Source organism: Lethenteron reissneri, chromosome 27 (genome assembly GCF_015708825.2).
Source record: "Lethenteron reissneri isolate LAM-NWPU_2019-01 chromosome 27, ASM1570882v1, whole genome shotgun sequence".
Lineage (NCBI taxonomy): Eukaryota > Metazoa > Chordata > Hyperoartia > Petromyzontiformes > Petromyzontidae > Lethenteron > Lethenteron reissneri.
Genome location: NC_083805.1, coordinates 4,762,672 through 4,775,732, shown reverse-complemented (window position 1 = coordinate 4,775,732; position 13,061 = coordinate 4,762,672). Strand labels below are relative to the sequence as shown.

The following is a 13,061-nucleotide window of genomic DNA, read 5'->3' as shown; positions in this document are numbered from 1 at the left end:
CGATTGCAACACAAGCAATCATCATCAGGTATAAATGAAATAGCCACAAAAAATCTAACCATAAAACTATAGACAGACATATAAGCAGACAGATATCACCAAGATACATAGAGAGAGTAACACAGGTACAGAGAGGGGGGTCGTCTCTGTGGGGTGTCTCTGTGGGGTGTCTATTTAAGGCCACCCCACAGAGACGATCCCCATCTCTGTACCTGTGTTGCTCTCTCTATGTATCTTGGTGATATCTGTCTGCTTATATGTCTGTCTATAGTTTTATGGTTAGATTTTTTGTGGCTATTTCATTTATACCTGATGATGATTGCTTGTGTTGCAATCGAAACGTCGTATGCTATTATTTAATTTATTAATTTATCTTTATACGTGACTTTACCGAAAGAACCAAAGAATAAATGTTTAAACATCCTCTAGCGGAGGCCCTTCTGTTGGCGGTGGCGTGGGCAAGCAATTGTAGGGGCTGTGCATTAACCTCTTTTGGTTGTACGTGACACAGCTCCGTTAGCAGCTGGTTCACGCCAGACTCCTTGAGCAAATGCAGCAGTGAAGACAACAACACCCCTGAGGCATTGTGAGGGTGGCTTAATGGGGAACTGGAGGAAACTGATAAAATATTGCCTGTGGCAGATAGCGAGAACACTGGAGAAATGTGGGCGCGTTGGAAATTAGCCAACAATAAGCCTGCAAGATTTTTGCAATCGGACTTAGTGCACTACAACCTTGGATTGCTATCTTGGGTTAGACACACGCAGTTTGCTGGCCTAAAATAGATGACATATTTTCGAGCCGATGACAATTCCACACGCTGGATTTTTGTTGTTTTTACGTGTGCCAGCAAAGAGAGCATCTTAGATCTACAGATGATATTGTGGCAGTTCACATCCGCTGATGGAATTCCTTTCCAGCTCAGACCCCGCTTGCTTTCCCATCGCCACGTAAATAACCTCTTGGTGTAACGGCTCTCTCGCTGGTTCAGCAGTTCCACTGCTGGATTATCAACATTTTCCGCCTGAGGACGATCGCTTGTGTTGCAATCGAAACGTCGTGATCTATTATTTTTTGTTTCATTTTATTTTTCTAACCAACGTGACTTTCAAATCAACATTGAGGGAGGGGTGGTTTTTTTTATTACTTTCCCAAATTACGTTACGTCATTTCTATCGCTGTCGTTTCGTGAGAAGCAATCGCGATTACGTCACGTTACTACTTCTTTGGAACTCTGCGGCTAGCAGTGCATCGCTCCTGTGTCAAACAACGAATGACCCTGGATGATGATTCCGGGGAGATGCTTCTGAAATCACTTCGGTTGACCCCTTTATCTGCTGGAAAGGAATAGCATCCCCGGTAAAATTTCGATTTAAAGCTTTCGTGACTGCAGGGATTCATCTTCTTGGTTCTTTCGGTAAAGTCACGTAGAATGGAAATAATAAAATAATAAAAATAAAACATAATACAATAATTTTATTATAATAATAAAATAATAAAAATAAAACGTAATAAAATTATTGTACAATGTTTTATTTTTATTATTTTATTATTTCCATTTTATTATAATAAAATAATAAAAATAAAACATAATAAAATTATTGTATTATGTTTAATTTTTATTATTTTATTATTTCCATTCTACGTGACTTTACCGAAAGAACCAAGAAGATGAATCCCCGGTAAAGTCACGTTGGTTAGAAAAATAAAATGAAACAAAAAATAAGTGTTTTCCGTATGTCATTGACGCCAATATTTTGAAGCCACCCTCCCCCCCCCCCCCCCCCCAGAGCTGGCATAAGAGACAATTGATAAACTAAATTGAAGATCTTCTTGGTTCTTTCGGTAAAGTCACGTAGAAGGGAAATAATAAAATAATAAAAATAAAACATAATAAAATACAATTCTCACGACGTTTCGGCCACAACGCAAGCAGCCGTCCTCAGGTGAAGAACAGGTCTGTCGGTAAGACAGCATTTGAATGAACACCACCAAGCTTGGCAGCGTATATTTAAGCTGGGTTAGGGGAGGAAGGGCGCCTTGACAAAGGAATTTGCATATCAACAGAGGAATTTAGCATATTTATTATTAATTCGAAATTTAAATTAAAGATGGTTGTTTTTTGGCGCAGTAATTGTTGATGGTCTGGCAGAGACGGTCAAGTCTTTGCACTTGGTAACATTGTTGTTTAATCATGGGTGGCTGAAACTCAAAATTGACCCCTGCGCCACCTGGCAACCCTCGAGAATGTTTTCTCAAAGGGGAACATTTCTGTGAATACTGTCCTAAATGAGTTATTAACACAGGATTCACCTCCCTATCAATTGAGCGAACTGATGAATCATCGTGATTGAGGGTCACAGTTGTTGCTCTTCTTAACGCTTTATAAGGTTGAAAGACCATCGGTTGTTAGCCACGACATCTCTAGGAATGATGATCCGACAGTGACGAAACTTTCGCGTGACGTTTCGTTGCTATTTGGAAGCCCACCACCTTTGAGAATTGGCCAAAATTGACCGATGAAGTCGGCCCGCACCTTGGAGGTACAAACGAGAGCAAATAAGGACTTCCATACTGGCAATCAACGCCTCCGATGACAAATTAAATGCACGTTGGGAAAGCATGGCACGAGCCATGCTTGTATATGCGTGGGTTTTCCACTAAGCACGTTGCACGATGCGTCCTCGTGTTACACAAATAAAATGAAGAGGCAGATCGTACAAGTCTAGAGCAGCGATTGAAACAAAGAACCTGTTTATGTACTCTGCAGAAACCTCCTTAGAGTGTTTTTTTTCTTTTTCATCCAAAAGCTGGAACACCTGCCGCAATTTCATTCGGAAGGTGGTCTGCCTTTTCCTGGCACCATATCTTTAATGAATGCAGAACCTGGCAAAGTCAATATCCACCAGGCATTTTTTTTAGCATTTTCCCCTCGGGAGTCTAAAGGCCCCCATCCTCATTAGGAGCTCTTCATCTGTGTCAGACCTCCTGCAGACATCAAGAGCAATGCATTATTGCATTATATTATCGTGCGCTGCAATGCCCCGTGTGCAATTATGATTTTATTTTTAATCTAGTTTGTAATTAATAAGCTAAATTGTGCCGATTTAAAGCAAATTCTCGCATACTCTAGTTAAAAACACCACGTGCTAACGATCTCATGAGTGCATAACGATAACGGTAAAGCGAAATAAATATTACTGGAGAATTGTGAAGGCCCCGGGTGGAATGCTAACCCCGAGTTTGATCTGTGGTCACAGCTTACATCAGCTGTGAGTGATATCTGGACCGGTCCTCTGTGTATCTTCTCTGTGCATCCCCCATTCACCAGCCCGAACTGACCGCAGCGGTGAAGTACTATCCAACAACGGCCACGGACACTGACACAGCATAGGGGCATGAATAATTGGCGTAACATACTAACAAAGTCTATAATTAATTTTTCATATTATGGTCATTATACCCGACTGTAATAAGCTTTCAACACTTCACGCTTATCCAGATCTTCCTCCATAAGGATACTTATCTGAATGGGCTCTCGCTTGCTCACATATATATGTGACCTAAACGCATACCTGTCAACCCCTTCTCAATGCCTACCTTATTACAGACCAATTCAGACCTTACTGGTTATCCCGTGCCCTTATAAATCTCAACGTTCATCCTACAAAGTCCCATCACAAGGGAGAAACACAAACCAATAGACAAAAAAATATCTAGGTTTTTTGTTGTTGCTCGTATTGAAACGGTTGTACGCCGTATGGACCTGAAAACTCAATTTCCCTGTATAAGAATGCGGGTAAAAAGTATGGGTTGACAGGAATGTAAACGGGATCACGCCAGGCCTAATACAGCAATAAGTAGCGTCTACTTTAGTAGGGTTTTTTTTCCCCTTTTTTGTCCCTTTAACACAACTCAATTTATTGCGGTGTGTATTTTAGCGACGTGACGCGTAGCGAGGAAAGGACGCTGGCGGGTTTGACAGGCCGAGGAAACAATGGAGGGATGTGGGGAGATGCGTGACCCTGCCGGCTGCCTTGGGGATTTATGAAGGTCACGGCAGAGGACATCGGAACGTGGTCGTTCTGTCCTTGGAATGCGGAGACGCTCGCTCGCTCGCAAGGCTCCGGAGCTTCCGGGCAGCACATGTGCTCCTTGCATTGTGGATGAGGAGGGAGGGGGGGGCGGCGAGGGATGACGACCTGAGCCGTCCTTTATTTGTCACAGACGTAAGCACAGATTGCACGTTGTCTCGCGCACGTGTGCTGTTCACCACCCATTGCCGGATTCTCCCAGTAGCAAAAGTAGCCACATGTGTCGTAGCTACGGGCCCCCGCATTTTCAAGCTCTCAATTCCGGTTCAGTGATTCTGCACTTGCTCTATTACTATAGTACTATACCGCCTTCAATTTTTATGAACGACTGGGTCTTTAAGGTTAGCGATTTGTCGTATTATCTGGCTGTATAGCAAATGAAAAAAATGCAATTACTTTACTATGCAAGTAAAAAATGTGTGTTTTAATATTTACGTGGCTTTTTTTATTTAGGGCCCCTTTATAACACATGCTACAGGCCCCGAAATGAGTTTAATCCGGCATTGTCACCACCACCATGTGTGCGCCTTTGTCTTTGTTAGGGGGAGTATGTGCGTGCGTGTGTATCGGTGTCTACGTCACTCTGTGTGTCTGCTTCAGTCGCTGTGTGTTGGTCTGACTGTGTTAGCAAAGGAGTCTGGTCTGTCCGAGTACGTGACAGTGAGTCGACGTATTACTGTGTGCGGTGTGTAAACATCGCCACTGGGGAGACAAAGGCAATCGGGCGTGATGCTGGCCACCCACCCCCTCGTGTGCTGTTCCGGCCTTCATAGGTGCTTGCTAACAGCACTTGCCACAACAGCCTGTTCAGGCTATATGGGAGGTTTTGTATGAGAGAGCTTCTCTCTTGTGTGCCAGTGTCTGCGTGTTTTGTATGTGTGTATGTTGAAATTATGTCGCACCGTACGTAGCCAACCGTATTAATCGGAGGTGCTGGGGGAAGGCCAACAAACTAAACACAGAAAGCAGTTCTAAAGAAATGAGTTTTCAATTTAGATTTTAAAGTGCATATTTGTGTGTTGAGCGGTGGTGCAGTGGTAAGTGCACTCTTTGACACCCCCCAGCATCGTGAGTTTTATTCCTGGCCCTAGACAATGTTTCTGGCAAGTTGTACTTTACATGAACCCGCCCTTTGCCTCCCTTGAGGTCGACTCAGCCTTAACATGAAAACCTTGGAAACATTCCCCCCCCCCCCCCCAGAGTTGCCATACGTCATTCCGAAACGGTTGTCTAGAACAAAAGCTTCAGGTGTTAACCTTGAATGACCCTAAAAAAATCGTGACTTGTACACGATTTAATGACGTGAATTCATGGATTTATTATCGTAGAGAGCAATGGGTTATAAGCCGGCTGGATGAGACCACTGAGAAAGAAGTAAAAATATATATATATAAGCAGACAATACAACTCCTTCCCAAATGTATTCTCTACACTGTAAAAGTAAAAAAATCCCATCAGCCACACGGTCTTCTCGGAGTGCAATTACTTTCAGCAGCAGTTGGTTTTATTCGCAGCAAAACTCGGTCCCAGTTACGATATTCAGTGTCTCGTCAGCAGCCTTCCTTAAACCTAGCTGGCAAACTGCCCAACGTTTGTGGGTTGGATTCGGTAAATCGTTAGACACAAACATATGAGACGCGAAACTAAATATTTCGTGCAATTGTGGAGGATGTAAGCAACAAAGCGTATGAAGAGACGATACTCAGTTTAACACGTAGGCTTTCGCGACCAATATTATTCATAATCAACGTTTTTGGGTTTAGATAGCGTTATTTATAAATGTGTCGTAACCCTCCACCACCGACACGGCCAATCAGTAAAAAAGTGTCACGTTGACAGTTCAATCAGTAAAAAAGTGTCACGTTGACAGTTCAACGTGACACTTTTTTACTGATTGGCCGTGTCGGGTGGTGGAGGGTTACGACACATTTATAAATAACGCGATCTAAACCCAAAAACGTTGATTATAGACGATACTCAGTATTCGTCCGTTCCCATTGGTCTCGCCGCTAAAATAATATAATCACTACTCAATAACTTAATCTGCGGAGAATGTAAGTAACACAATAGTACAATACAATGAACAAATATTTCGTTCGCGTGTAGAGTCGAAGTCTTTCGCTCCGTGTATATTTCTCCACAACGACGCTCAATAATGATTTCGGAGCAAGAATGAATGGGTTTTCTCTTCGAAGAGCAGGACGAGAGGAGGACCACACCGGCTGACATTTACACGAGGGGAGACGACTTTTTCTTGGCTTTCCTGTTTTTCATGCACCCGCTAAATGTCAGGAGGCCTATTTTTAAGGCGTCCCGTTCGGCATAATCCTGCAGGTGTTGTGCTTCTTTGCGTCCGGGATGCCACGCACTTATCCTTGTTGATGCGTCACGGCCACTTCTGTTTGTGTCAGGAACAAACTAGTGGGTGGTGGTGGGGGAGGACACGGAAGAGGGTGGGGAAGCTCTTCCAAAATCGCACTTGCTCTTGGTTGGGATGACGCTGAGAGTCAGAAAGGAAAGTTTCTGGTTTATAGAGAACTTATACAAGGGCTTCGGGCAAGGCACGCGGATGGGGTGACGGCCAAATTTGGTGAGAATAACAACAGACGGTGGTAGCCAGAGGAGAGGGGGGCGAGATGCCATTGAGGGCACGTCCGGCATGGAGATGGAATGACGAATTCGGCTCGTTCGCAGGCGCTGAATGCATTGTTGCCTTCATCCAGCAGTGGATTGATTATGTCCGACGACAGAAGATGTTAAAGTTACCCACTGTGGGTGTAACGATTCACTCGCATCCCTCCCATCGCCCCCACGGCGATGAGATGAATTGTCACAAAGAACGATGTGATGATTTTATTGAAGAATTAAAAATGTTTTTTTAGTTTTGTACGGTTCTATAACGTAGGTAATCGTGAGTCTCATTTGTATCGCCCTGTCTCGCACCGTCCCGTCTGCACTTTGTTTACGTCTCGTACGGTCTGCCTGTTTCATTTTGTATTGTGCGCTATTTCGTATCGTCTCGTCTCATTCTGTGCCATGATCCTAAATGGGCATTTGCATGAAATTTGCATAAATTGTAACCTAATACATCCTCACACGTGACTCTGCCTCTGGTGAGCGTAATAATCAACTTCAATTGACAAATTAATGCATTACACGTGCCTATTAACTACAGTCATTCAAATAATATTCACTTATTTTAAATAGATTTTAAATAGATGTTGAATGCGAGGCTTGATGAATGAAATTACAAATTGGGTTCAAAGGTCTCATGTTAGCTTCAAATTGAAAATTACTATTGTATATGGGTAGCAATTATCTTCGTGCTATCTTGTTGTCACTGTTCCATTCTTGTGTTACATAATTCATAGGCAAACATCATTATGGGGAGGAGTGCCATGATCGGCGGTAAGCGCACAATATAATAAACTATGAACCCGGCAAACTGAATTCGATTCCCAGCCATGGCTTTCATCAGTGGTGAGTGCAGGTCGGCTTACCTGTCCTGGCCTGCCTTGCCCCCCTTCAACCCTGGCTGGCCAGCAATGGTGAAGTATGGTCAAACCATCACGGTTTAACATGGCATGGGGGGAGACCTTCATCCTGCAGCGAATTGACAAAGGGGCTGTACCATTGCTAGACCTATACGTAGTAGTCGTAGACAATTCGGCTTTGTCATGCAAAAAGATGGGTGCGCGCAAAAATAAAAATTGGCCGGTAACATTGTTCATCGCGCACTTTCAGGTGCGCTTCTGCGGCCGTCTGGAACGCTCTTCCTTCCAATAGTAGGAAGCCGCTGGAGATATGCACTTTTAACTAGGCTGAAAACTCATTTCTTGAAAACAGCTTTTTGTTGTTTAGTTTGTAGACCTTCTCCCGCGACTCTGAATCGCGCAGTGAGCTATGTACGGTGCGAAATAAATTCTACATATACACTTTTGGCTTACGACGCTAAATAGTCATCGACAACATTGCCCAAAGGACTCCCTTGTACATTTCAGCAATTTCCAAGATTAGACGTTAATGTGTAACAGCAATAGCTATACTCGTGATCGGTCTGGAGTGTCTGGAACCAGAGTGCTTCTCATGCCTGTGGAGTGTGAGTTGCACCGTCTCACACACACGTGGCGCTAATTGTCTTCCACAATGACTCCCGTTGATTATTGGCTGCTGCTGCTGCTGCTGCTATAATAACAATAACCATGTGGCAATCAGGCAGCCACGACGTGGGTGCATCTGCCCAAGGAGCCTCTTGGAACTCCGATGCTGCTCCGGTGCCCATGGCTGTCTTGCTCACGGCGGGAATCTGCGGCGCGTGGCCACACACACACACGCAACAACGGCAACAAAAAGTTCTATAATATATCTATCGTAATTGCGTTTGAGCTGTTCTCTTAGCACGTAGAATGATGTCTTCCAACTTCTAACACGTCTGACCAGTGCATAGAGAGGGGGTGGATGTCTAGCAGTGGTGCGCGTGAGGAGTCGCTTGCATGCAGGGCTGCCCCCTTGACCCGTTTTAGCCTACTGGCAATGCATCGGTGGACGAAGGCTTTTTGTTGTTTAGTTTGTAGACGTTCTCCCGCGACTCTGAATCGCGCAGTGGGCCATGTGCGGTGCGAAATAAATTCTGCTGTGTCGGTCGTGGGGGTTGTTTGACCATACTTCACCATGCCGGTTATTGAAGGGAGAAGATCGGGGGGGGGGGTGTTGGGGGAGATACCACTTACCATGGCCGGGAATAATATTCGTGTTTCCGAGTTGACATTGCGCTAACTACAGCACCGCCGCTCCTTCCCACCGTAACGGTGTTGGTACACCTACACATTTAATTGGGAATCTGTCACAGTCTAAACTAATGGATAGTTCTTCTTGGTTCTTTCGGTAAAGTCACGTAGAAGGGAAATAATAAAATAATAAAAATAAAGCATAATAAAATTATATAATAATATAATTAATATTTTTTCTTTTAATCTTTCGGTAAAGTCACGTAGAAGGGAAATAATAAAATAATAATACTAAAAATCATATAATAATAGAATAAAATATTTTTACTTTTTTTTATTTTATTATTTCCCTTCTACGTGACTTTGCCGAAAGAGCCAAGAAGATGAATCCCTTCAGTCACGAAAGCTTTAAATCGAAATTTAATGGATAGTTCATTAGAACGATGCTCGTGGAGGGGTAGATCTTCTAAACCGCATCGCCACGCGAGAAAAAAAGCAAGTCCCTGTTTGACCCTACATGTCTCTTGTCGATAAATTAGATTGATGCGCCATTGATAAACAAACCACAGCGTTAGACAACAACAACAACAACAAAAACTATGCTTGGAGTTTTTTTTTAATTGACCACATCATTGTGATTTATTAAATGTAGTGACTGAATTAAATTATTTTTTGAGCCTCATTCTGCTGTTTGTTTGCAAAATGCTATGCGATGGCTACAGCGGAGTCTGCCAAAACGCGCGGCGTGCGAACGCTTTTAAGAGAGCCACGCGTTCCCCGCTGGGAAATTGTCGCGAGAGCAGCCCGGACTTTCTGGTCAAGTATGGTTCTAACCACGTGACAAAAAAACCTCAACGAGCGGTGCAGCCTCCACAGCCTAGTGGGGTGGGTGCAGTGCCGGATGATCCGAGTAGCACGAGTAGCTACATATATCATTGTGATAGTAGCTACTACATGTGTAGCTACTACATGTGTAGCTACTACATATGTAGTAGCTGCGGACCTCGCACTTTCAAGGGCCCCGCGCTAAATGCTTTCAAGCTATCAATTCCGGTTTCTGTGATTCAGCACTAGCTCTATTACTATAGTACTATACCGCCTTCAACTTTTTTTAACTACTGGGTGTTTAAGGTTAGCGATTTGTCGCATTATCTGGCTGTATAGCAAAGGAAAACATACAATTACTTTACTATGCAAGTTACAACATTTTGTGTTTTAATATTTACGTGTTTTTTTCTTATTTAGGGCCCCTTTATAACATACGCTACAGGCCCCGCACTCGCTTCATCCGGCACTGGGTGGGTGTGCTGGAGGGGGCTGACCCCCCCCCCCCCACCTTATCTTGCTGAAGGGATCAGCCCCCCCCCCCCTTGACTTAACTCTTAGATTAAAGTCATTTGTATGCATACATGTTGAGCTTCTTTCGCACCGTACGTAGCTAACCGTGCTAATCAGAGATTGTATATTTGACACGTGTATATAATTGATACACAAACTGCTCATGGGTTGCCACAGTGAAGTGCTCTGGGTAATTAGATAAATAAATAAACCGTAGCTCTGTGTCGCACAAACGCTAAGTACACGTTTCACTCAAACCAGCAGCATTTGTCTAAGCATGGAAACTCTGCTTTCATTCGTCTGGGGCTCATCAGCGTAGTGTAACCGGCACACGTGCTAAACAAACGCTGCTGGTTTATCGGATAAGCATAATTTATTGGCAATTATTCATCGTATTTATTCCACAGCATCTCTAAAGTTAACTCCAATTACACATGCAATATAAGACATCCGGTTAGACGTGGAAGGGGGAAAAGGAGGACACAGACATTACCCACGGCACGGGGACACTAGCAGCACAGGGAGAGACTGTGACCTGGGCACCACAGACCATCAAGCACGATTCACAGGGGGTGTCTGGGAAACAGGAGTGGCCTCTCTCTCTCTCGACATCACAGCGCTGTCGACGCCGCCAGAAATAACATCGCAACGGACATCGCAAAGTCCGCTGCTGTGACGGCACATTCGGTGTGGACGGCCCGTCTTGCAATCTCACACGCAAAATGCGCAGCGCCCGTCGGGGGGGGGGTCTGTTGTCCTACCCGCAAGCCTTGCTCACGCAACATTTCTCCCCGTAAAGCGTTGAAACAAAACAAATAAATGGGTGCCGTGACGTCGCGTCACGGCGGTGTTTGTGCTTTCCTTCTGCAAAGTTTCTGTAAAACGACGCGTGGGAATTTGTATTTTGTTGCGTGCGTTCAGCCAAATTCTCTACACCTCTCCGTCACACTTCTGACTCATGTGTGACCCTGCACGGCTGCATTTTTATTTATTTTCATTTCACTATCTTATTGACAATGAGGGGGGGGGGGTGGGCGAATAAATGACGAAAGAATGCGGCCGTGGTTGGTGCTCATCGTCGGGACTCTCGCTGGCCTGGCCTCATTAGCATCACGCAGCAAAGGACTCCGAGTTTCTCATCGGGAACTCTCATTGTTCTCACATCTTACCCATTCGAATGTGCGCGATTAAACCACTGCGCGCGTATTGCCACTCGCGTGTCGTGCTCGTTAGGGGGCATTGTTGTGTCGATTTTTTTTTTACAAAGGCACTAATTTTGTACCGTTGCTTTTCATAATATACATGCACGCATGTGCGTATGCACGCAGATATGCAGGGCTTAATTTCAGCTGGAGCTGCCGCTGGATGTGCCGTGTGGCGAGCCACTTTGAGACGCCCCGCTAAAATAATTGCGGATGGCATTACTGTGCAGGAAAAAGGGCATTTGAATTCAAAGCCCCTGCACGTGTCCCACCAAATCTTCCCTCCCCTGGTCCACCTTGTCCAACAAAGTCTGATTTGCTTCGACATTAGGGTTGAAGCCGTACATACATCTCAGTGGGGCAATCTACAAGGCTTCATTTCGGCTGGAACTGTCTGGGGCTGAGCTGCAGAAAATATATCTCCCTGCCACCTACCCCCCTCCCCCACCCTCCGCTATGAGAAATATTCCATGAGAATTTTAATCTCCTTTACAGAAATTTTAAAATATATATACACGCAAAAAAATGTTCGCGTTGATTTCATTCACAATTCCAACCCGTCTTGCAGACGCTGAAAGTCCAGACTGTTTTATTGATTTCTCCGAGTGATTTGTTGAAAATTGCGCAGAGTGGACAAAAGCCCGCTGTGACCTCTCTATTTGCCCCCCGCACCCCCTGTCTCTGGGGGACATTGAAACATTTAACACACGTTCTGTTCTTCTTGGTTCTTTTGGTAAAGTCACGTAGAAGGAAAATAATAAAATAATAAAACATAATAAAATAATTCTCACGACGTTTCGGCCACAACGCAAGCAGCCGTCTTCAGGTGGAGAACAGGTCTGTCGAGACTCTGCCTTCTCGACAGACATGTTCTCCACCTGAAGACGGCTACTTGCGTTGTGGCCGAAACGTCGTGAGAATTATTTTATTATGTTTTATTTTTATTGTTTTATAATTTTCCTTCTACGTCACGTTACCGAAAGAACCAAGAAAATGAATCCCTGCAGTCACGAAAGCTTTAAATCGAAACACATTCTGTTTTTTGTTTTCTCCCCTCTGTGGGGAGTGGCACGGTGTGAAAAATCGCGTTCTCACCGCGTGTCCGTGTTTCCTTTCGCTCGCAGGGTGCCTGCGCTGCCTGTTAAGAATCTGGGTGGCTCTGGCCCAATAAATCCAGCCCTGGCGGGTGAGTGTTCTCATAACAGAATGATCGTCATTTTTAAATCCTTTATATTAAGTTCACTTGCTTGCGCGCTTACGACCGTGCAAATCTGTCGGTCGTTTTTTAACCCACTTCCCGTGATCCAATCGAGCTGACATTTTGCACACAGATTCGTTGTGCGTGACAATTTATTTTCGTGAAAAAAAAACTTCCAAAATGTTCCACTTTTTAGGAAAAAATGTTTTCATATTTAATTGAAAATACCAATGTGATCAAAATGAAACTCTTACTCAAGAAAATAATAAAATAAAACCGATGCCACGCATATAAAGGATTTATAGTGAAAAACGTTGTTTTGACGGGTTAATTTTTTACAGATGTTTAATAGGATATTTGTCTTATCGTGTGCGTGCAGGTGTCAGTGTGTGTGTGTGTATATGTGAGGGCTGCTGCCATGGTATAATGTTTACCGCAATGAACTTGTAATGCAAAGGTCGCCACTTTGATTCGATCGGTTTAAGTAATGGTGCACTTTTCT

At 44.1% G+C, this 13,061-nt stretch overlaps 1 protein-coding gene across 3 annotated transcripts in view; it reads left to right on the top strand.

Moving 5' to 3' along the window:
• LOC133348412 (E3 ubiquitin-protein ligase DTX1-like) overlaps positions 1-13,061 on the top strand; it is a 101,451-nt gene that overhangs the window by 75,046 nt on the left and 13,344 nt on the right. For all 3 annotated transcript variants that reach the window (XM_061561205.1, XM_061561206.1, XM_061561204.1), the window contains exon 4: positions 12,486-12,547. In XM_061561205.1, coding sequence (XP_061417189.1) covers positions 12,486-12,547 — 62 coding nt within the window. The remainder of the gene's footprint in view (positions 1-12,485; positions 12,548-13,061) is intronic.